Below are 24507 nucleotides of genomic sequence, written 5' to 3' on the forward strand. Positions count from 1 at the left end.
GCCCGGCCCGCCTTAGTCAGCAACTTCCCGCCCGCCGCACCTGTCAGCGCCGCCGCCACACCGCCGCAAAGCGCCGCCGCGCCACACCGCCGTAAAGCGCCGCGCCGCCGCAAAGCGGCACGGCGCTGCCGCAAAGCCCGGCCCGGCAGCGCCGTGACGGGAACGGAGCCGCCGGGGGGACCGGGGCCACAGCGGGGGCTGGGACAGCACTGCCGAGGGGAGAGACTGCGGCACCTGCGCCTGGCCCGTGTGCGGGGAGCTCCTCCGTTCAGAGAGGTATCTGCAAGGGGTGCCAATAGGGCGGTGCCGGACTCTCTTCAGTGGTTGCCCAGTGACAGGATGAGGAGTAATGACCGTGGACAAAACCACCACGAATTTCACCGCAACGTGAGAAAAACTCTTTGACATGAGTGTGGCAGAGCGCCGGGACAGACTTGTGCAGGGAGGGCGCGGAATGTCCCTCTCTGGAGAAATGCCAACCTCAGCCGGACCCTCCTGTGTCACCTGCTCCAGGTGACCCTGCCCTGGCCGGGGTGAGACCGGGCGATCTCCACCGGGCGAACTCCACCAGGCACTGCCAACCAGAGATTCCGGAATGTCCTTTTGAACAACGTCATTACTCAGAGGGTGGTGCGGCGCTGACACAGGGCGCCCGGAGAAGCTGTGGCCGCCCCGTTCCGGGAAGTGTTCGAGGCGGGGTTGGACGGGGCTGCAGCAGCCCGGGCTGGCGGGAGGCGCTGTGGGATCATCCCCTCCCCGCCCGGACCGCGGCACGGCTCCGCCGCCACGCTGCCGTAAAGCGCGCCCTCGGGCCGGCCGTCGGTCGGCCTCCGCGCTGCCGTGCGGCGAGGCAGCTGTCGCGCAGGCGGCGCGATGTGGCGGGGCGCGGGCGCGGCGCTGCTGTGCCTGGCCGCCGCCTGCCTGCTGCGCCGCGGGTTCGAGCCCCGCGCCCGCCTGCTCCGCGCCGCCGAGCTGCGCCGCTACCGGGGGGCGCCGGGCCAGCCCGGGCTCTACCTCGCCCTGCTGGGACGGGTCTTCGATGTGGAGCGGGGCCGCAAGCACTACGGGCCCGGCGGCGCCTACAGCGGGTTCGCAGGTACGTGCGGTGGGGCGGGGAGCGGGGGGGCTGGGTGAGGCCTGGCTGGAGAGAGATCACCCGGGCTGGGGAGGGAGTGATCCCCGGGATGGGGAGGGAATGATCCCCGGGATGGGGAGGGATCGCTGCGGGTGTGTGTCACCGCTGGCCGGGGAGCGCGGCCCTGGCTGGGAGGAGGGAGAGCTCAGCCCCTGTTCGGGGAACCCACTCCATGGCTGGGCTGGATGCCACGGCTGGGGTCGCACTCCTGCCCGGGGGATTCACTCCCTGGCTTGGAGGTTTACTCCCTGGCTAAGGGATTCAGTCCCTGGCTGGGAGGTTCACTCCATGGCTGGGGGATTCACTCCCTGGCTAAGGGATTCACTTCTTGGCTTGGAAGTTCACTCCTTGGCTTGGAAGTTCAATCCCTGGCCGGGGGATTCACTCCCTGGCCGGGGGATTCACTCCCTGGCTGGGGGATTCAGTCCCTGGCTGGGGCTCTCACCCTGCTGTGCCCTCGCCCCTGTTCCCCGCAGGCAGGGATGCCACCAGAGCGTTTGCCAGCGGCGACTTCAGCCCGGCGGGGCTGGTGGACACGGTGTCGGGGCTGTCACCCGCGGAGCTGCTCTCCATCCACAGCTGGCTGAGCTTCTACAGCGACAACTACGAGCCCGTGGGTGGGTGTGGGGGGCGGGTGGGCTCACACGGGGGGTGGATGTGCGGGTCCTGAGCCTGTGAGGGACCAGCTGCAGCCAAGCCAAGCCAGGTCTCTGAGGTTTGCTTGCCTCCAAGAGAAGGTTTAATCGTTTTCCCACCTGGCTGCTGTCCTGCTTGGATTGTCTCTGCTCCGCATGGAGCCAGCCTGAAATCACCAGGACTCAGGAGAATGTAGGGCAGCAGTGCAGGGAAACTGTTTTGGGGAATAGCTCCTGGGTTGTGCAGCTGAAACTGGCTTTGGTTTTCAGCTCTGTAATGAGTGTGTGCCTGAGCTTGTCCTGCATGGGTTTATTCATATTGGTAAATTGCTGTGTGATCCAAGGGTTGAAGGGATGTAAGCTCAGTTCGGTTCTAAAATTGGGCCATGGTGACATCTCCTTTTAGAGAGCAAATTAAAAATAAAGCCCCACCAGAACTATGCATCTCCTTGCCTGGAAACAGGTCTGTGGTCTGGAAACACTGTGGTCCTAATTGATCTCCTCTCCCAGGGAAGCTGGTGGGCAGATTCTATGATGAAAATGGGGCACCGACAGAAGCCCTGAGGGAGGTGGAGGCTGCCATTGAGGAAGCTCTCAGATTGCAAGCAGAAAGTGACCAGAAGAAGCAGCAGTTCCCACCCTGCAACTCTGAGTGGAGCTCTGCTAAAGGCACCCGCTTCTGGTGCTCCAGAGACAGGTAAGCCTGTCCCCTCTGGAGCAGGGCTTTTTTTGGGTGCCCTGTGCTTTGTTCCTGCCTCTCCTAGCAGGAGGGGTGTGGGAAGATGTCCTGGCTCCTGCAGCCACCACACTCCATGGGTAGGTGAGCTCTGGGACCTGGCAGTGGTGCTGGAATAAGCCAGGCATGGGCTCTGTCCCTGCCTGAATTCCCAGGGTTGTTCAGGGGGGAAAAGCCCTGTGAGACCAACCAGTCCAACCACTCCCCAGCACTGCCAAGGCCAGCACTAACCTGTGCCCCCAGGTGCCACATCCACGCAGCTTTTAAATCCCTGCAGGGATGGGGCCTCTGCCACCACCCCGGGCAGCTCTGCCAGTGCCTGACCACCCTTTCCAGAAAGAAATTTTCCCAGTGTCCAACCTAAACATCCCCTGGCACAACTTGAGGCTGTTTGCTCTTACCCTGTCCCTGGGAGCAGAGCCTGACTCCCACCTGGCTTCAAGCTCCTGTCAGGGAGTTGTAGAGACTGAGGAGGTCCCCCCTGAGCCCCCTTTTCTCCAGGCTGAGCCTCTTGTGTCACACTGCAATCAAAGAATTTATCACACATGCACGTGTTCTCCCGTTCTCAGCAAAACAGGACAGAAATCCCAGCAGGACTGGCATTCAAACAGGTTCTGTCACCTGTCAGGAGTACAAGCATTAACCTGTGCTTTTCAGACAGTTTCACAGCCTGGCTCAGAGGCTGATACCACAACATTTTCACTTAAACCACATAAAAATGAGGTTAAGCTTTGAATAATCATTTCCTACTCTCCTGTGAGTGGGTGTCTCTCAGCTTAGGGACTATTTTGTTTGAAGATGAAATCATTTCACAGACCCCACTGCAAAATGCTTGGGCTTCATGTCAGCCCAGCAGCAGCTCTGTGTGCCCCAGGGATCTGCTCCTGTGTGTCCCTGAGCTTGGGGACAGCCTTGGGACCAGGTGTGATATGGCAGTGCCTTGTGTAAGAGGCTTAAAAGCTGCAGTGCTTGGGGAACAGGCAGGACTTGGCCCATAGAGAGACACTTAAGACATAAAGAGACATGATGAATTAGCTGGGGAAGTACTCTTCCTTCTGCCCCAGTTCTCAAAATCCCTGTTAGTCAAGGCACAGAAGGCCTAGAGAAGCCTGGTCTACTGGAAGGTGGCCCTGCCCATGGCAGGGGGAGGGGGCTGGATGATCTTTAAGGTCCCTTCCAACCCAAGCCACTGTGGTTCTGTGAAGATGTGTGGTCACCTGTGAGCATCTAGGTACCTCCAGAGAAGGCATTTGGCTGTGCTCCAGCAGGCTGTGATCCCTCTGGCAATGGAAGCATGGAATGCAGGAGTTGGTCACTCAGAAGGGTAGAGCCTGCAGCAGCAGTGACAAAACCAGGTCCAGGCCATAGGGTTTCTGAAGCACAGCCAATAAAAAGGTAAAGGCTGTGAGATGGTGGCTGTTTAAACACGCTGGATGTGGCACTCAGTGCCAGGGTTTAGTTGAGTGATAGGGCATGGGTTGGACTCAGTGATCTTTAAGGTCTTTTCCAAGCCAGTCATTCTGTGAATTCTCTGGAAGCAAAGCCTGCATCAGTGTTAGTTCTAGTTTAGAATGAACTAGACACTGTTTACCTCAGATTATCTCAGGTTTTTCCCCAAGGATTCTCTGTTCCCTGGAAGCGTTTTCCTGGGTTTGAATTGTAACTGGTTTTCATTTTCCATTCCTAGCGGGGGCGTGCCCAGAGCCTGGGCCGGGGTCCCGCGGCGGCTGCACCGCCCCGGCTCGCCGGGCACTCCCTGCGTGTGTGTCAGGAGCTCCGGGCCGCCCTGGGGACAGCCGGGCTCCTCCCAGCACAGCGACAGAGGCGACCTGGATGACCCGCGGCTGCGGCAGTTCGAGGGCTGCCATCCCCTGGCCGAGCAGTGTGTCCTCCTCACGGGCTGATGCAGGGCAGGGAGAGCCCTGCACCGAAACCTTGCTCTGTGGGTGGGCAGCTCCAGCTCCATCCCTTCCACCCGTCCGTGCAAAGGGAGCAGTAACAAACTCGTGGTGTTTGTGATGCTTTTGAACAGATGGAGATGGAGAAGACACTTCAGTCAGTGGCTAGAAAATCAAGTAACAGGATGCTTTCTTTATATCTATGGGAAATATTTCTGCACCTGGGAACAAACTGTAAGATGCACAGCCTGAGCTGTGTTTTAGAACTGCTTCAGTGCAGTCAGGAGCTGGGTGTTTGTGTGCACAGCGCTGGGACACTGAGCTGTGGTTTAAGGCAGCGAGGTAAGTGAGCACAGGAACTGCTGCAGCATCACTGCCACAGGGCATGCAGGCCTCGGGCCCTGCTGCAGGCAGTGCTGATGCTCCTTCCCAGGCACCTGACTCACCCCCAGGAGTTTAAAGGTAGCAGGGAGAACCCTGAATTTCTTCTGCAATTGAGGTCCACAGTATCAGGAACTTGCACGGTTTAGTTACACACAAGCTTTATCAAATTCTTGGAGTAGAGAAGGCAAAGGCCAGAGCTGCATTTCCTCACTCAGTATTTGCATTAGATGCTGTGCCAAGGTATTGAAGCCACCTGTGAGGATTGGTGTTTGCTACTAACCTCACTGTCCTGCTCTATGATTCACCACTTTCAAACTGTTCTGATCAGGAAGGAGCAGTTTTAAATAGCTTTTTTTGTTGCCTGGGTGGCAACAGAACCATCCTACTGTAATCTGCCTCCTGTTTCCATTCTGGTATAAGACTTCCTCCCATCTGGTCTGTGCCTGTTAGACTATAAGCTGAGCTGGATGTGCCCTTACAAGACCCAGCACTCTTAAAATCCGTATTTGCTGTGTCACAGCTGGCAGAACTCAGCAATGTGAGAGGCTCCCAGAAAGGCAGGGCAGGTCATTGCCCTCTCTGGGTGGGGCTAAAAGGGAGGAAGCAATACCTGCACTACAAACCTCAAGCTGCAGGGAAGCAGTTGCTGGTTTAATCTACTAGTTGCTGGTGGAATCTACTGTTAAAATCAGTTTTGGTGGAGCTGAGCTTTGAGAGAGACATGCAGATCAGGGTCCAGTGGTGGCACAGGTTGTGGTCAGTTCTTCTCCTTCAGGCAGCTGCCACCTACGTGTAAGCAGCTGGAAGGTGTTTATAAAGTGATTTTTAGCTACCACCATCTCTAAATAGAGGCCCGAGATCGGAGTGATGAGTTGGGTAATTAGCAAGTTTACAGGCAGCACCGTTCCCTCCCTTGCAGCAGGACACATTACAGCCCTTCTCCCTGGTAAAACTCGGAGGATGCTACAGCTGCCAGGGGTGGAGCCACACAAACCTAAAGCTGCACATGCTTGTACCAGTGGGGGCACGGGGGTTGTGGTTTTATTTCTGGGGTTTTTTACCTGTCTAAATCCTGAAGAGAAGCCCTTGCAGGCATTGCCCTGCTGTGCCAGCTCGCGGCACTCACGGGGAGCAGGATGTGTGGTGAACCACACCTCAGCCCTGGGCTGGAGCCATCTCTGGGGGTGGAGTGAGAACTCATTTGACGCAGTGCTGAAGATCAAGCTGAGTAAAAGGTGCAGGAAAGAGCTGCAAAGCAGCACTTCACTGCCTCCACAACTTTGGCCTTTGCCATATTTAAAAAGACCACCACTTGAAAAAGAAACTGCATTTAAAGTAGTGAAACCACCCCCCCAAATGATTTGCACTGCCATTAAAAGAGTTTATTGAAGCTATTTAAAAGTTGCAGCAAATTCCAGACCATTAACTGCTGTAAGAAGTAGTTTGTGAGGGCAAACCCGTCCCAGAGAAGATGGACCAGCTTGACCTTCTAAGCAAGTTTCATCTTGCTGTAACACTCAATCACTATGCAAATAGTGCTGAGGGGATGGTTTTGATGGCAAGAGCTACACAAAAATCAAATAAACTGCTGCAAAAGGGCAGGGCAGGCAGGTGTTGGCTTAAGTTAAAGTTGGTTGAAAACCAGTTCGCAGCTTATTCCTCAGTTCAGGCTTTGAAACACTGGGAAGAGTTTGCCTTGCACTAGGAATAAGTTACCCATTAAAGCAAACAAGGAGACAGCCTCACTGACCTGAAGTGCTCCAAGACTATCGTGTGCTTGTATCTCCAATTGAGCAGCTCAGCTGGATTCTCCCAGGGTAGAAAAGGGTGTGAAGAAAACAGTGACAGCTACAGCGGGCTCCAGTCACCACAGACAGTGCTCTAATAAAGCTCACCATTCATCTGTACTTCAGTAAGTTTTATTAATAAAAGACTAATGCATCACAATCTCACCCAGAAGTCTTGGCTGGGTTTGCTATTGCACTGAAGGTTTCCTTTTCCTGAAGTGAAGCTGCAGCAGCTCTCTGCTCTCCAGGGGGCAGAGCGGCCTCCAGCACACAGCTGAGTGCAGGGGTTACAGCTTGAACTGATGAACTCCGTGAAGCAGCTCTGGCCCGCGGGGAGCTCGGCTTTGTTTCACAAGACTGATCATAGGTAAGTCTAGTATAAGGCATTCAAGATGACTACATGGTACAAACTAGAACACCAGACCTTGACAGCCAACAGAACAGTTGTAGCAGTTCCACAACATGAAAATGAATACCTGGACTAATTTCAGAACAAAGAATAAAGCTGTTGTGCCCAATTGGATGTTGTACCCCTGGTTTTCTTCGTGGTTCGTCAGGATAAGCTTGTAGAGGGGCAGCTGTCTCTACAGGAGCAGACACTTCCTTAGCAAGGTTTCACCTCACAATGCATCATCTAGTTCTGCATTTTATTACAAGTAGAATCATTACACAATGAAGTAATGCATATTGGAAAAATACATTTTTACAACAACTCCAGACAAACATTGCAGATAAAATGCCATTGTTCTAAGACTTCCTTTTCTATTTGACAGAGGGTATTAGAAGGTTCAGTTATTTCTGTCACTCATAACAAGCTTTGATTTTTCTAGAGATGAGTTTGCTGCAGTGACCACCTCTGCTGGTTACAGAAAAAAGAGGACTTGCTATTAACATTTGATCTACAAAACCATCCAGCCTTGCCTCCCATACTGTTACATGTTAGTTTCTAAGCACTACACCAGCAGTTGGACAAGCTGTTATCTCCAGCACGGGAAGTCATTAAGGCATCTGTCAGCTTTTAGCCAGCAACTTACACTGCTCTGTTAGTGCCTTCAACAGCAACATTCTCACTCCACTCAGTGGTGTGAAACAGCGACTGCACCTTTTGCAGACAAAAATCTTCAGCCAGACCACGGTTTGTGCTTGTGTAAGAGTGCTGGACCATGGCATTTGCTTGTGTAAGAGTGCTGGGTGACTGCAGTCAAAAGGAATCCAGTCTCAGAACAAAGAGCTACAGCATGAACCACCCGACTTCCCATGCAACCCTGCTGAAGTGCCTGAAGCCTCGTGTGACAGCAGCACTTCCAGGGACACAAACTGATTTTCCATCTAGCCTTTTGTTCATTGCTTGGCAGACTTGAGTTAATACATACCACTAAAAGCAGGGGTAAGAGGGGTGGGGGTTTGGTAACAACTGTATTATGCTACAAAAAGGGAAGAGCAATTGTTTAGAGTTAGAAATGTGTTGACCACCACTACATTACCAAGTGCCTCATTCACATTTGTACCCTGTAGTGGAGCATTGCCAGCAAAACTCCCAAAACATCTTAGTGGTCTGAGAGCTCAGACCAACACCAGGCAGAGTGTGTGAGGGACTGAGCCCTACCAGTGGTCTGGTGGGGTCAACTCCTCAGCTGAACTAGAAAAGAACTAACGTGGGTTTTGGTTCAAGTTGTGAGCTTTCCCTCTTTAGCTCTGGCAGAAAGCTATTTAGAGTTGGCTGGAAGGAAACTATCTCAAAGGCACTTTAAAAGGATCAAATTTGCTGAATTTAGTTGCTTTAAATTAAACTAACACCTCAGGCTGTATATTTAACAATAACCTACTTTCCTTTCAGACTTCAGTAAGTAAGCTGGGACAGTACTGGCTGTAAACAGCAAACCAGGAGCACTTCAGATGGTTTCCCTGATCTTTCCCACAGTTCTACAGTTTTAATCAAGATCCTATTTTTTAGAAAGCAACTACCCAGCCTTAACTTGCCATTCAGTTAAGCTGAATTTTCACCAGATCCACATTCTCCATCATTGCTTTCCTGTTCCCTTGCCCTTATATCAGAGAAGCCACTGAAGCAGTGATGTTTAAATGCTTTGGCAATTACATGCTGTGCAGTTTTCCAATTAGGCTGAAGCCCATAGGCTGTGGCCTTGGAAAACCCCTCCTCTGCACTGTCTTTCAGCTTTCTGAGCACACTAACCCCTCCACATCACTTCAGCTCCAAACCAAGAAGGAAAACAACATGCTACCATGGGGTTACAGTCAAGATTTCTTTCACCAAATGCAGTTTCTCTCCATCACTCTTTCACTGCTAGAGATCTGCAACCAGTGACACGCTGAAAGATCAGAAGTACAATGTTTTCCATCATCTCTTTCGTTCAAAAACCCCCAAACTGTAGATTGTAGTTAACTGACACCACCAATTACTGCAGCTAACATTAACTGACACCACTATTTGCCCTCATTCCCCTACAGTATTATGCCAGAGGTGCACCATTTGCATTAGGAGCTGTGTTAGAGACCAGCTGTGCTACCCAGAGCGTTGTTGGAACACGTCAGCAGCAGGCATCCAACAGTGAGGCAAGTTTGTGCTGTCATCCATTGTTCTTCCCTAGTGGTACAGGGGTGATTCCAGTTACAATGCAGGCATATTGGACGATCAAAGTGCAGATCAAGTGAGACTTGATGTGAAATTAATGATACAAATATCAGCAATTACACCCTCTCCTATCCTCTCCTTGTACAAGCTTGAGAAAACCAGAAAGTTTCCCATCACAGGAGCAGCCTGGTTCATCATCTCCTCTTATTCTTTAAGACCAACAAGTGACTGTTCCAAACAGGGCAAAACATCATCACCTGTCCACACTGTTCACTGGAGATAACAGTCATTAAAAAATGCACACCAATTCATAGAGTAAAGAAGAGGAATGCTGAATTGAGTCGATACTAGCTTTATCTCTTGAAATAAGAACAGCCTTAACACAGCATGTAGTTTTGCTTAAGTACCCATTTTGTCTAACTGAAGCCTTTGCCCACCAAATCACAAGCTGGTCTACCAGACAAGTACTTTCCTGTTTACCTAGACAATGTGGTGGTAGGTTTCCACAGATTCAGCATGTTTAAGAGAGTACAACCAGCCCAGATTAAAATAGTGCAGCTTACTGCTAACAGGAAGCCTCCACGTACGCTCCCACTCCCCAGCAATCCTGCTGGAAATGGAGCCAGGTTTAGTGTCTAGAGGTGCAGCACATTCCACACTTGGTAGGGTTACTGACTCTCCCACAGCAGCTACCAGGCCCCTTAAGCCCCAGGAAAGTGTTTCTCTCCCTCCTGGGACTCCTAATGCACTTCAGCATTTATTGCTGTACTGTGAGTTAGACTCCAGCAGTTTTAGTGTTTCTCCTTTAGCACATGCTCAGGCCTCTCAGCAAACTCATGGTCATTTATGCAGGTGCCACGGACTGGAAGGACCAGCAACATAAATATGAAAGTGCAACGAGGACTGACAGTTCCAGCAGGTATGAGCAAGAGCATTCTCCTAAGACAATCTTGCACTTCTCTTGAACATGCTAAAGCTAACGAGTCATTTGCTGAGGAGGTATCAAGATGTGGATCTGCAATTCTGACTGCTTTGCATCAGATGTTGTAAAGCTTTCTGTTGTAAGGCCACAATTCTTGAGCTATACTTAGAACTACCCCCAGGTCTGAAGAGTTTCTTGAACAGTGGTTGCAACAGCTCAGTTTAGCTTCACAAAAAGTCTTCTCTAGAGAAGGGGAACATTTAAGACAAAGCAAAGAAAGATACCTGGTTACCCTGAAACTTAATACCATCTCTACTAAGCAGCCTGAAAGCCACAGTAATAGAGTTGCTCAGTGCAAAGCACCATGTTGAGGACAGACCTGTTTTATGCCGATTCAATCAGTACAAATTTCAGCTTCCATACCCCACTGCAACTAGAAGAGGGTCTCAATTCTTTTGTCACTTGGTTTCAACAATCCACTCTGATTCCTAGTGAAGTCTATTGCAGCCTGATACATTTACAGTCATACAAAATCATTTATACCAGAGGATATCATAACAGGGTCCTTAATTAGTTCAGTCTATTGCAGAAGACATGTGTAAGCCTCCTCTTCCCTATCCAGAGGGCTTGTAAGCAGAGCTGCTGTCAGGAGCACTGACTGGGAATCCCTTTACTTCCACAGCATACTAGGAGACTCCTCCCAGAGTCAGGACATCAAAGCAGATGTTGCAAACTCGAACTGGCTTGTTCAGATCAAATTTTATGATAGGAATCTCCTTTGTTGAGCACTTATGGCAGAGCAGGCGTCCACAGTGTCGGCTGTTGACAGAAGAGGGGTGGGAGAAAAGTGAATTCCCTCCTAGCGAACACCAGGATGTTACTGTCTGACATTCTTTATCAACGATGGCATCATTAAATACACATTAGCAGCTGAAAAGCTATGGTTATCTTGTATCTTCTGATATTTGTCTTGTATCTTTCTGATATTTTGGAATAATTGACCAATGCCAACAGCACGCGCTGGTTCTGTACTAGTGAGCATGTGGTACTGCTTCAACTGATGCATGTGCAGTTTCTCTAGCACACTGAGCTAAGAAAACTCTTAGCTAAACACCCTTCCAAGCAGCATGTTTTGTACAGGTTCAGGCTGTTTTAAAAGGGCAAGTCCTATCTACACAAGAGCAGCTCATGTTCATCTTCAGCCATTTCCACACTGCAAACACGATCCCAAATCTGCCACCTCTTTTGGAGCAGGTCATCCTACCACTGTGGTGGTGGTGTGCTCCCTCCTGGCTTTCCTGTGTAAGCCACAGCCCCAGTGGCTGTTCTCTCTGAACCTCATGCCTCCACAAGAGGCTCTCCCTAACCCCAGCCTCTAGGCAGGAAATAATCAAGTCCTGATAAACCACTGCCACATTTACCATTGAACTTCTATTAACTCACTCTCTTGATAAAATATATTGTTGCACCTCTGTGGAGTGAAATGCCTCACACTCCTCTGACAACTGGGTATTTAAATCCTGTTTCACTACTGGAACTTGGACATGATTTCTCATTTACAACTAATCAGAATATTAAATGCACAAGCTGCTTAAAATATGATTTCGTCAGACAAGTTTCTGATCTAAGACAGGATGGAATGTTTCAGCTGGATTAGTGGTTATACACCTACACGGAGGTTTCCTAAGCTACTAGAAGGAGCAAGCCTAGCTACATTTGGGGAGGAATCCATTTCCTTGTAAGCACAGCAAGGGGGTTCATATTACCAGTGATGCTTTCTTGTCGTGACTCCAAATTTGGCAGCACACTCATAGCAGTTGGAGCCATCGCACCAGGGAGGTTCTTTTGTCAGCATATCTGTTAAGAGGTAAAAACGTGAAGGCAAAATGGGCTCAGACACCACCTGAGCACGCTAAAACCTGAAGGCTTTTTCCATTCTAGGCTGCATTCCAGTATAATGGATTTAACTACTCTTGCAGGAGCTGGAGTCTCATTTGTAGATAACCTAGAGTTGCTTTCCATCACACTGTCCACAGCAGCTGCACAGCACCAGTTAAAAAGCAGTGTCTGTATTTTAAGCTACTTTGGAGCACACAACCAGCCAAGAGTTTCCATGTCTATCCTTCCGGAAAAAGTAGCATTTAACAATCTGCATTGTGTAACTTTTCAGCTAATCACCAGAAAAATTTGTATTTCTACTCTGCACTGTGAGTAGTATAAAATTCACAAGTTCTGCCTCTCTGGAATTACTGTCATCTAAGTCAAAAGTCCAGAGGTTTTTCCTCTGAAGTATCCTGGAAGCATAAGCCAGAAATACTTCCCCACCATGCTAAGTGCTACTTACCCAGCAATCTAAAGAGAAGCTGTTTTGTAGCAACTTGATAGTTGAAGATATTGACTCCCTGGTTATTGTTAACTCCCAGGCGAGCCCCAGCTCTCACTATTGCACGACACAAGTTAGCATTTCCCTTCATGTAAGCCAAGAGGAGCACTGAAAAATAAAAGCCAGACAGGTCATGTAAGCCAAGAGGAGCACTGAAAAAGAAAAGCCAGCTAACAGAGTGGTAGATTGTGTTGCAGTCAGTCCAGACAGGATCTTTAGTTTTTAAGTTTCCAAGTATTCTGTGCCTCCTACTGTATTTAACATACTACTGCCAATTATTCCAGCTTTAAAAGTGACATACCACAATTACAACTTGAGTACTTTCAAGTTTAATAGTTGTTGAGCCTCACTTACCTGTGTTTCCTTCAGCATCAGGTTTGTCTAGAGGGTATTCTGGCATACACTCCAAGAAGAGGTCACAGATGGCTGCTGCATTATCTTTCCCATATTGTCCCAAAATATGCATTGGTGACTGGCCTCTGGGGAAAAGAGTTTGTTATCCTGATCAAAGTCTGCTTGCTACTGCAGTTACTCATCCAACTCTCCTTGCTTTCAAGTTTGGTTCAGACCTGAACAATGCTACATCTCAGTAACTCAGTACATCACACACAACTGCCTACTTAACTTTCCTGCCTTGGTGTATACATATAATTTGCACAGAATTTAAATACAGCATCATCTGCACACTTCCAAATTCAGGTATAAATAATATAATACAAGCCAAATATATACTCTTAAGCAACATATCAGCATTTTAAAAATATTTTAAAATACAGAGTGGTTCTTTTAGTCTGTTACCTGACATTATTATAATATGAATAATTACCTGATATTAAAGGCCTCTGCATCTACATTGCACTCTGTGAGGAGGACCCGGATGTTGTTCAGACGGCCGTGCATCACTGCCAGATGCAGAGCTGAACAGTAAAAAAACAAACAAAAAGAGAAAAAGAAGGTTCAAGACTCTGAGTACCAGCAATAATTACGGCCTAATAACTAAACAAAACAACCTCCTTCTACTTTCCCAACCCTCCTTGTCAAACAACTGCTTCCATCTGCTTTGATTTCCTGGGCCTTCATTCTTTCACCTTTGCAGTGCAAGGCCATTCACAGTGAGGTTTCCACCACTAGGAGACATCATTACCAGACCTACTGAAGTGTTTTGCATTTACTTGTGTAACTTGAAGTTTACCATTATTCCCGTTTTCATCTACAGCTGCGAAGTCTACTCCATTCTCCAGAAGGACTGAACAAATGGTGGGCAGGTCTTGCTGGGCTGCTAAGTGAAGAGCAGTCTGTCGGTGCTTGGTCAGCTCATTCACCTGGGCGCCTGCAAGCAGCTGTCAGGAGGCAAGAAGGAATATGTTCAAAGATGGTTTCAGGGCTATTTTAGCCAACAGTTTATTTCTGTGAATGAAACACACAAGACTCTACTGTACAAAGATACTTCCAGGCCTCCAGAGTGTATACAATGGTATCATTACTGAGCCCCTACAACTTGTGTTTGTGTTCAAACGTGCAGAAAGGGCAAGGAAAGATTCTTTACAAAGAACCAAACCTAGCGATTGCTGCAAACCCAACACACTCATGTGAAGGCTGCTGTGGCAGCTCAGCTCAGCTACCAGCCCAAGCTAGGGGGACTTTGTTTCAGAAGGAGTGGTGTCACTCTGCTGTGAGTGCCCAGCCCGCAGGCTCTGTGCAGCGAGCAGGGTGCACACTTTGAAGCAGACCGGGCGAGTCCCAGCACGCACCAGGTTGCGCACGATGATCTCGGAGCCAGCCTGCACTGCCAGGTGCAGAGGGGTCAGCTTGGAGGCGTCCTGCACCCGGGAGTTGACGTTGGCCTGCACGCTGATCAGGAACAGCACGCTCTCGATGTCCGAGTTCTGAACAGCCACGTGCAGGAAATTCCGACCCTTGTTATCAACCTGAGCACAAAGGGCACTGAAATCAGTTTGTTATTCCTGTAGAACAAGGTGTTTTATGTAGTAGGACATGTTTTCACTAAGAGACACTTGCTCCCTCTGCTTGAACTGTAGAATCTTGTTCCTTTCACTGGTTGACATGAGAGACTCATCTGATAGATGTGACTGTTGAATAGCTCAACTGAGAAATTATCTGCTGCAACTGCTCAGCACAGTCTGCCCCACACTACTTTATAACCTTGTCATTTCTTGACCACACACTGGACAGTATTTTTACACAGACATAAAGTTAACAGCTGTTGTGGTTAAGTACTGAGCAGCAGTTAATGATAAACTCAGATAGATGAAACAAGCCTGAGTCTATCTGGCCATTAATCCGGGAGAAGGAAGCAACACGGGATCCTGCCACAATGATGGAAAATGTATCCACAGAACCACAGAATGGTTTGGGTGAGAAGGGACCTTCCAAGGTGATCCAGACCACCCCCTGCCATGGACAGGGACACCTTCCACTGTCCCAGCTTGCTCCAAGCCCTGTCCAGCCTGGCCTTGGACACTTCCAGGGATGGGGCAGCCACAGCTGCTCTGGGCAACCTGAGAATTCATTTTTTTGGCTTAATACCATGTACATGTTGTTCAACTTTGCCTTGCAGCTGATGTTAAAGCGTATTTAAACTGGCTGTATTTGTAACCCTGTTTTAGACATAATACAAGAGCTCGCTAAGCACTCAAATATTTTACTAGTAATTAAACTTACACAGGATAGGAAGAATCTCCTGAGCAGCTGCCTGAAGTGTCACACCAGAAGCCTGAAGATACAGTTGGAGGTTTTACAGTTCAGCAGGGCAGCATAGCATCTATTATTCAGTTATTTTAGGTCAGGTTTTCTATTGTGGATAGCTTTAGGAGAGCTGGGTAACGGATTATTTCTGTACTAGTCCAGCACAAGACAAGAGTGGAGTTAGAATTTTCTCCCTATACACACATATGCCTGTTTCTCAGTTTAATATTGACAAGTTAAGAATTGACAAGACACTAACCCTTAATGTTCTTACACATATCACATACACACCTACAGTTTCCTAATAAATCCTGCTTCAGAGAACTGGCATCTGGCAAATGGATTGCATGTAAAGCCACAAAAGGATAAAACAGAACTGGCTCGTGGAACAGCTGTTACCACAAACTAGTGCAGTAACAAATCCAGCATGGTTTGAACTCTCCCAGCTTACCTGTTCTGCAGCTCCTGGCTCCCTCTTCAAAATTGCTTCAGCTGCTTTGTTGTTTTTATATGTCATGGCACAAGCAAAGGGAGTCATTCCTTGCCTGTCACGTACATTCAGCTTAATATCTGGATGTGAAATCATCAGCTGAATGATAACATTATGCTGGTTGCTAATGGCAACATGGATTGGAGTTCTTCCTTCTGCATCCTAGAAGGAAACCAGAAAGTTTGTTATATATAGACTCAGTAGTACAGAAATCCTTCTCTAAATCTGGAGGGTCAAGGAAACTTGGTGGTTTAGTCCTGTGACCTACCCAGCTTCCTTCAGCATGAACACCAAACAGCTGCAGGGCAAGCTCAAACCCACAGAGTAAGAAAAGCAAACTGAGATTTGTTTCTCCTAACAGGCTGACCTCAATCCTGTGCTATACAGCCTTTTAAATAGCTCACCATAACATCTCCCATTTAGTCAGTCATTTTGGGGGGCAGAGATTAGCATTCAAATTCAATTGCAAAGTCAGCTGAGGTGTTTAAGCATTTGTTTGCATCAAGCAGCAGTTTACAGCCAAGGCTGCTTTGTGACTGTGTTCTGTGATTCATTTTAATGCCACTTTCAACAGCACCAGGACCTAAAAGTGTTATCCATTCATTTCTTTTGTTGTTATTTATAAAGTTTCTGTTTAAGGATTACTGTGTAATCAAAAATGAAGTGTAACTCATACTTACATCACCTCAGCTTACTCAATAACAGAAGACATTTCCCAAACACACTAACAAAGTAAAGAATTCTAGAGTTTTACACTGTAGCTGGTTTAATGATTAACTGGAGCTGTGCTCCTGCCTTTAATTCACACTAGGGACAGGAGACACTGCATCCCACTGCTCCATGAGAAAACTAACATTGCAGTAAGTTTTCTGTATCATTTCCCTCCAGCACAGCTTCCTGCATTAACCACCATAAGGGCAGAGAAGCACCAGGTGTGGTAAAAAGGGACACGAGAGAAAGCAGAGCTGAATCCAGTCATTGCACTGGCTCAGCTCAAAGAGCAGGATTTTCTTTTCTCTATCATGCAAAACACAGATGAGAGGAAAGTTTGTTTTCAGTATGTTGGAGGAAAAGAATTTACTTTTAAAAATTCTGCATGATTTGTCACCATACCTGAGCATTGACATTGGCACCAAACTCCAGAAGGCACTGGATCACCTCCTCTAGTCCCCAGCAGGCTGCCAAGTGTAGGGGGGTCTGTCCATCATGGGCTTCCTCTTCTCCTTCTCCATTTGGGCCTGGCTTTCTGGGACTATTCACATCACACCCACTACAACAAACACAGTGCAGTCAATTCTTTATGTTTAATCCAGATTTAAACTGCTTCAATAAAGGTCACAGAAAAGATTACAAGAGCTGACACAGCAACTGCTGACACATTCTACAAAAGCACAAGTTCCTGGTTTTGGTTTGACTCTTGTCATCAAGAGCATGATGCTATTACAGACAACAGAATGTGTCTTTTGGATTAGTCAGAATTCCCTAAGTGTCACCCACCCAGCAAAAGCCTAAGGAAGCACATAGTTGTTACTGATTTAAGATAGCATTCAATTAATTTATGCCAGGAACACCCCACATGCATGTTAGAAGGTTTGTATTTGGGAAGGGGCCTGACCTGCGGATCAGGAAGCAAGCAATCTGTTCACTGTTCTCATCAATAGCTCTGTGGAGAAGGGTTTGGGAGCAGCCGCTTGGTCCTGACCCCCAACACGTTGCATCACAGCCATGCCTAACCTGGAAGAGAAGCCCAATGACACAATGAAGGTTTTTTTTCAACAGGCTCCTACTACGGTCCCTGACTAATGCTTCTGGAACATTACCCCCTAGAGGTAAAACTTGAGATGCCTTCCTTGTCTATTCTTGTGACAGTCACTGAATTTCAGGAAGCTATTTTAAAGTCTTCCAGATCAATACTTTATTAGTTTAATGTGTAATCCTTAATTAGGAGGCATTTATTAACAATTCAAATATTTGTCCATAACTTTGACAGACAGGTCTAAAGCAGGTTGGACGAGTTACCTCACTTTCAGCAATGACAAGCACCTACAGTAAATCAAGCAGCAGCAGCAGCCGTTGCCTTTGAAGGTCTGGCCCAGTTACCTGCTTTCTCAGACATTCAGCTGAACAGAGAGAGTTTTTTTCCAGGAACTGTATTGCTAATATTTGTATTCTTCAACTAGAGAACTATGTACTTGAACAATGTGGCACTCAAGACTTGTTCTACTCCACTTGACAAACTATTGACAAGGCTTAAAGATGAGTAGTTCAGAGTGCTGACTCCATCAAAAAGAGTGTTGACCAGCACAGTCAAGAACAGTTACAAAACATATTTCTCACATCACTAGCAGAGTTTTTGAACAGTTGTCTCCAGCAGACAACTGGACAAAGCTTTCAAGTAACCTCCTTATGAAAAAGACACAAGGAAGTCTACCTGTGTGTCCTAGGAGATCTCCTGCTGTATCACCCATGCCTGAAAGTAAACACTCTTTAAAGCAAATATAAGCCTTTAAAGGCCTTCTTGGTTCAATGTTAAGATGGACTAAAAAGCAGCACATACACTAAAGCATAAAATGAGTATTCAGTTTTATTCAGAAAGCTGATCATTACACAAGTTGTGTATGCTACATACTGATCTAAGCAGATCCTTACTCCATCCAGATCAAGAATCCAGACAGCAGAATACATATAGAATATATATTTTTATTAAAGTGGCTGCCAGATATTTGGTTATGCAGACTACAGTACTTATAAGATTCCTGCAGTAAAGAGGAATTTCTGGTGAAGAAAAGACCTCCAGAAATTAGTAATATTGGACTAGTCTGTTCTTTTCATGCATTGAGTTTGCTTTTGCTGATGAAGCCTTCTGCTGGTAGCAAGATGAACAAAAGTGAGACTAAAGCCAACTGACAGTCTTACCAGAGTTGATGCAATGTCTTCCAGGTTGCTCTCCAAGGCGAGCCATAAGGGAGGATTTCCTTTCTCATCGGGCACAGACATGTCTGCTCCCCTGGTACAAATGGCATCCACCACGAGTGGGAGCTGGTTTTGGATGGCCAGCTGTAGGGCTGTCTGTCCATCCTGGGTCCTGCAGCAGGGACACTTCCAAGTGTTACAGATGCATTATGAAGTTCAGCAACAGCACTTTATTGGCAAAGCCAAGAATTAACTCCTCTCGTATGTATTTTTGCTGTCGTAAGACCATCACAAATACATAGTGTATTTCATCACAGCTCTGTAGTCTACTTTTCTTCTCCCCTTCACTTTTACCAAGTGAATGATTTCTACAGTTGGAAAAACAAGTTAGCGTTCTTAGCTCAGAAACATTCCATTAGTGCAGCCATTATTTGAACAGAGTTCCTTCTGAGCCAGCCTGCTGCCACAGAAGCAAACAGCTTTGTCTCCAACGTGGCAACACTTCAAGCAACAGTCAAACACCAACTGTTAAAAAGTTGAAGTCAGAACAGCAGCATTAGGCAGTTTGTACCCCTGACATTCATTACAGTACAGCTTGCCAAGTTTAACAGACAGCCTGTCAGTCATGTAAGCAGACAAATGTTCTGTCAAGTCTAATGTAAGTTGTCTAGGAGATACTGAGGAGGCAAGATTATCAAACTCCTGTGGCTGGATCTGTATCTAATTATTTTAGATGGTAGCAAACATGAAGTTCTAACAAGGCAAATGGATGAGACAATAGAAGTTCAGTGCCTCTAGGACTTGAGGCTGCTACCAAGGAAGCTGTTTTACCCAGAATTAAGTGGCACCTCCTTCTGCAGCCTCAAGAGGAGGTACTAACCAATGGAGCTGTACCTAGGTCCAAGTTAACACATGTAATCCCTCAGCCATAACCAGTGCCACAAAACAGTGCCAAACACAAAACTATGCGTAAATCAGATCTGAAACAAATCTCAAGCCCATATACAAAGGCAGTCAGCACCTGCTCCTAGATACATATACAGGTGAGGATTGTATCAGTTAGGACCTTACCTGACGTTTATATCTGCCTGATGTTCCAGCAGGAAGAGGGCACTCTTACTGTCCTGTCTCTGGATTGCCATGTGCAGGAGTGTCTGTCCGTCTGACATGGTGTCATTGATGGATGCCCCAGAGCCCAGCAGCTGAGCTGCTATTGTGTGCATGCCTGAACAGATCAAGCTCATTAGTATTTTACCTTCAGTTCTATAAAACAGACACACTCAGACTAATAGAATGAAGTTAATGTGCACAGACAATACAATGATCAGATATGAAAACTACCAGGGAGTTCACAGACAAAGAATTCCACTAAAGTGCAAGTACAGTTCTGGGCAGAATCTGTAGGACTAGAAATCTTTCACTAAGTCATATGTGAACACTAATTTTAAAATATGAAGAACCATCTAAAGCTCTTCTTGACAACTCCTCCCCAGCAGCACAAGCCAGAACATGAACACACACCAGCTGTTTTATCTTTAAGAAAATCTTGTTCACATCATAGCTTCACATCCTGAAGGCACATACCTGTCCAAAGAGCCAATCCCAGCACAGTCTGGTCTCTTGAGTCCTTTAGACTAAAGTCAGGAATAATTTGCAAGTTGTTGGTAGCATGAAGAGCGTTAGCTACAAGAAAGCATAAGGAATTAGGGCATTCTTTACTTGACCTGCAGTCACACACTGAAAGCTGCAGCAGCAATGTCACATTTTGTGCTAGGCTGTTCCTTTAGCAGTCAGTTTGTAAGACCTAAACAAAGTACCTTCAGCTTCCCCGATGTGACACTGCCTAGGATTCAGACCATATTGCCACTACTGACTGATCTTAATACACATACCAAGAAAAAAAAAAATCCCTTTTCTAGCTAAGAGGTTTAACCTATCCCTTTCTAGCTGCAATTTCAAATAAGAGTGGCATACACAAAGCTCTGAGAATGAACAGTGGAGGTTCCACAATATGGTGGAGCCTGGGATGGGCAATATTTACCCCAGCTCATCTACTGGGATGGGCAATATTTATCTGGGATGGGCAATATTTACCCCAGTTTACCTACTTCCTTCTAAATCCCACTTATGGTAGGAGACAAAATTGGCCCTGCTTCAGCTGCCACATTCCCTTCCTGCTGCTAGAAAGAAGCTGACTAGCAGCATTTAACCAACTCACCTGCTGGTATCTGAGCACTCAAGTCTCAACTCTACTATACTACCAGCACTGCTCTGTATAAAGTCCTCTTACTAAGGAGTTGAGGGAGGCAGAAGTCCCACCACAGAAAAAATGCCTTTATCCAAAATTGATTCCAGCATTCACCTGAAGCAAATGCTTTGAAGCTATCTCAGTTGTAACAGAACCCAAGACTAACTGCTCAAGTCCATTATCTACAGTGGGGAATTTACAAACAGACAAATTAATTTTTTTGTTTTAACAAGCACATGATATGAGTTTAAGACTAGCTAGCTAGTCTCATTAATTGATATACTTGAACACTGTTTACAGGAAGATATGCTTTCTTAGTAGTTTGTCAAAACAGCTTGGATGCCATCCTGCCACACCAATTCACTGCAGCATCAACAGTCAGGACACCTACCTTTTTGTTCTAGGATGACTGACACCACATCTGGGTGATTGTAAGCAATAGCCATGTGAAGGGGAGTTTGCAGATGAACATTCTCTGCTGATGGAGGAGCAGGTGCATCCTTCTGCCCAAGCACTGCTTCTGCTGTCTGGATGTTGGGATTGGCTCCTTGCTGCAGGAGTTCTGCTGTCAGGTTTGCTAGGCCGTGCCTGCAGGCTGTGTGCAGTGGGGTTTCTCCCTTTAATAAACAATGTGCTGGGTTAACAGCTTGAGACATGAAGAGAAGCAGCTTTTAAACTATTAAAACCACAAGAGCTGGTGTGAAGAGTTTCACCCCTAGTAGCTGAAGCTCGTTAGGAGTTACAAACTACACGAGTTAGTTTTTACTAAGGATTTAATTACACCAGGCACTGCAGTAAGTGCTAAAAGCATGTTAACAACTGGTGGTTCTGCAAGCACAGTGCCACAAGAATGCAAGTGGTCACTAATAAATACCTGAAAACAGGCAAAGGTTCACAAAGTGCTCCAACTTGCTTTAAGCTATGGTTTAGCTATAAGAGATCTCTGCTATCTTCATTTTTGAAGAGAAGTAAGGAAAATTTCAGATTAAGTTTCTGCTTTTACCCATTTGTTTTGGTGGTTGACTTTGGCTCCATGAGTTGCTAGGAAGAGAGAAGCTGCCTCATTTCCTGCACCAGCTGCTCTCTGAAGCAAGCAGTTTCCTAAAGAAAAACCATGAACACTGTTATTCCAACCACACTTGGATACTAACATGTGTGCTAACACCTTCCCCACTACCTTACAACATCACACTTTGAAGTCAACAAGGAAAACCCTTGGTACTAGGGCTGCTAGTACCCCCTTCCAACTGTCACACACACTTCCATTTAGTGATTACACATCTTGAAATTGTAAAGAGGGTATTAGAACCTGGCAATGAGTCCAGATTTTCTGTCACTTCCTGCAAGTCCATCTCAGCTTGTCAGAACACCAGCTCTGGGTGAAGCAACTACCACCTAGCATTTATCATGGAGCAACTGCTGCTGAAACCTCATGCAGCTCCTCCAAGTGCAGTCAGCATTAAGCAATTAACACACAAGCCTTCCACCTACAATGAAATACAAACCTCTGCTTTACCTGTTACTGTGTCGGGAGCATCTGTATTGCTGCCTCGCTGGATCAACCTCGCTGCAAAACTGTTCTCATCAAATGAGGTTCCATTCACAACAGGGGCATCCTCAAAAGGGTTCACAGACTGATCAGATGATACAGTGATATACTGGACTGCAAGCCACAAAGCTGTGCTTCCTTCATGATCCTTCAACTCCAAGTCTAGCCTAAAAATAAGAGTTAGTGTCCCCCAGTTTATAGCTTAAAAAGTGGTTCCTCAACACAGCTGAAGTTCCAAGTGTCTGAACAGCTGTACTAGCTCATCTCATACCTCTCTGACAACTTTTGTTTGCTAAGAAGCCTACTGTAGCTCCAGTAATTTCAGAGAATTTGTGAACACTCTGAAACAAGCATAGCATCTTTTAGTGACTACTAGATTGAAGGTCATTGCTCCTAGGGAAGTGTAGAATCCCGGGTAGATTTGGGCTCCCACTAAGAGAAACAAAGAGGCAAATTCCCTTGAGTAAGCCCTGTACAAGAACTGCAAATTCAGCTGCAGTGAAACTGAGTCAAATGAAGTCTCCTGCTTCACCACCCTAAGAAGTCACCTCTAAGCAGAGCCCAAGTTGAACTCAAGAATATATTGAGATATTTCAAGAGTGTTATTACTCCTTTTAGTTCCACTACAAATCAACCTTCACCTCTGGAATTATTTCAGCCTCTTTGAAAAACACAGAGATGCAGTTTGCTGCTTCTTTACAGTAGGGCAAAAACTTACATGGCTTCTGATACGGTTTTAGCATCTTCACTTATGCAAAGCCTTTACACTTTTGCATCCCAAGTTCTTACTAGTCTTATTATAAGGCAAAAAGGCACAGAAGAGCTGTTGAAGCAGTTTTCACATCTTCACTGTCCAAGGTAACCTTAGTGCGTTTTACATTCATGTGAGACTTACTGCTTGCACTGCAGGAGCTGGCTGAACACAGGCTCATTCCTGACCACAATGGACACATGCAACGGGGTCCTGTCATTGGAGCAGAGAACAGACACAGCAGGAATGAGGGAGACTCTTCACACTTTGGCCCCAGTCACCAACGTGCCCCTAAAGAACTACAGGCTTTCACCCCTGCTCAAAGGAGAAGGGCACAAGCACTTCTTAAAAGAAAGAGAAATCTAAACTTTTAGTGAGCATGACTCCAATTAATTTGGTAGTAAGGAACTCATTAATGTAAGAAGTAACTTTAAAGGAAGAAGCACAATAGCTTCACCTATCAGAGTAGTGCAGCTGATACATGCCAAGTCTTCTATATTATTTTATGAACTTGCTTGCCAGCCTAACCTAACCTGTGAAAAAACTTACAAGTATACTATTTGTCATCTTAGTTAGCTTTTACCATTCAGTGACTCAATAAAGGCCATTTAACTGTATTTCATGAATTCTAACACTATCAACTCACCCCAGCATTCTGTACCTGAGCTATGTTTAATTACCATTCAGCCTGCACAGCTTTCTACTTTGAGTGCTACCAACAAGTCTCAAATTGGGTAAATGAGCTCCTGCTTCCAGCGTCAGCTGTACTTTGCTGAAAGACCTGAAGGTTCTTAGGAGGTGGCATCTGATCACCACAGCATTGTCTGTTACACTAGCAGCACTTTACTTCCCCCAGTATTTACCTGCCTTTGCTGTCTTGCATGTTTGGATTGGCTCCTGCCTGCAGGAGGGACTGTGCAATCTGTGCCATCTCTGCCATGACATCTGGTGAGTGCTTCTTGGGGCTGTAGGATGCCACAAGGTGCAGAGGAGTCTCCTGCTCTCCCAGTGTAGCAGCATTCACACGGGCACCATTTTTAATGAGAAAGTTTGCAGCAAATTTATCTCCTTTTGTGCAAGAAAACAAGGTTATTAATGGATATATGTAGCCTATATATTTTACACTCCAGGAAACAGGTACACATGACTTTACTCCATACCATACATTCATTCCAACACAAGTGTTCCTAGAATGCCTCAGCAACAGGCAACTTCAACAATGCTTCATGGCAAGGTCAGGATGCAAATATTTCACAAGCCCTTGCAAAAAGTGATTTGCCCACACGTTAGCTGTGACTCAAGTTCTCACACCAGCTTACTGTTATAGAGATACTGACTTTGCTTGTTCCTCTATCAAGATATATCCACTGTTGCTTT

At 46.7% G+C, this 24507-nt stretch overlaps 2 protein-coding genes across 2 annotated transcripts in view; one reads left to right on the forward strand and one right to left on the reverse strand.

Annotated features, from left to right (window-relative positions):
- Positions 1-61: 61 nt before the first annotated feature.
- Positions 62-6740, forward strand: LOC119709936 (neuferricin). Its single transcript, XM_038158321.1, has 4 exons — positions 62-1096; positions 1612-1752; positions 2281-2467; positions 4194-6740. Exons 1-4 carry the CDS (start codon positions 874-876, stop codon positions 4408-4410), a joined length of 768 nt encoding a protein of 255 aa, XP_038014249.1. The 5' UTR covers positions 62-873; the 3' UTR covers positions 4411-6740.
- A 448-nt stretch (positions 6741-7188) lies between these two features.
- The window catches only part of ANKFY1 (ankyrin repeat and FYVE domain containing 1), a 31533-nt gene continuing 14214 nt past the window's right edge, over positions 7189-24507 (reverse strand). Inside the window, exons 8-25 of the mRNA XM_038158320.1 lie at positions 23994-24198; positions 23275-23343; positions 22347-22546; positions 21834-21931; positions 21222-21447; positions 20167-20265; positions 19654-19807; positions 18586-18754; positions 17285-17403; positions 16783-16939; positions 15631-15831; positions 14225-14401; positions 13666-13813; positions 13300-13390; positions 12828-12952; positions 12435-12581; positions 11857-11947; positions 7189-10909 (exon numbers count right to left, since the gene is read on the reverse strand). Of these exons, the coding sequence (XP_038014248.1) occupies positions 10777-10909; positions 11857-11947; positions 12435-12581; positions 12828-12952; positions 13300-13390; positions 13666-13813; positions 14225-14401; positions 15631-15831; positions 16783-16939; positions 17285-17403; positions 18586-18754; positions 19654-19807; positions 20167-20265; positions 21222-21447; positions 21834-21931; positions 22347-22546; positions 23275-23343; positions 23994-24198 (2609 nt within the window). The 3' untranslated portion in view covers positions 7189-10776. The remainder of the gene's footprint in view (positions 10910-11856; positions 11948-12434; positions 12582-12827; positions 12953-13299; positions 13391-13665; positions 13814-14224; positions 14402-15630; positions 15832-16782; positions 16940-17284; positions 17404-18585; positions 18755-19653; positions 19808-20166; positions 20266-21221; positions 21448-21833; positions 21932-22346; positions 22547-23274; positions 23344-23993; positions 24199-24507) is intronic.

The sequence above is a fragment of the Motacilla alba genome, chromosome 19 (assembly GCF_015832195.1).
Source record: "Motacilla alba alba isolate MOTALB_02 chromosome 19, Motacilla_alba_V1.0_pri, whole genome shotgun sequence".
Lineage (NCBI taxonomy): Eukaryota > Metazoa > Chordata > Aves > Passeriformes > Motacillidae > Motacilla > Motacilla alba.

Excerpts from the sequence above, each read along its gene's own strand:
- LOC119709936 (XM_038158321.1), top strand. The coding sequence starts at position 874 with ATGTGGCGGGGCGCGGGCGCGGCGCTGCTGTGCCTGGCCGCCGCCTGC. Across the intron at positions 1,753-2,280 it reads CGACAACTACGAGCCCGTGG|GGAAGCTGGTGGGCAGATTC; the intron begins GTGGGTGTGGGG and ends CTCCTCTCCCAG. Across the intron at positions 2,468-4,193 it reads TTCTGGTGCTCCAGAGACAG|CGGGGGCGTGCCCAGAGCCT; the intron begins GTAAGCCTGTCC and ends TTCCATTCCTAG.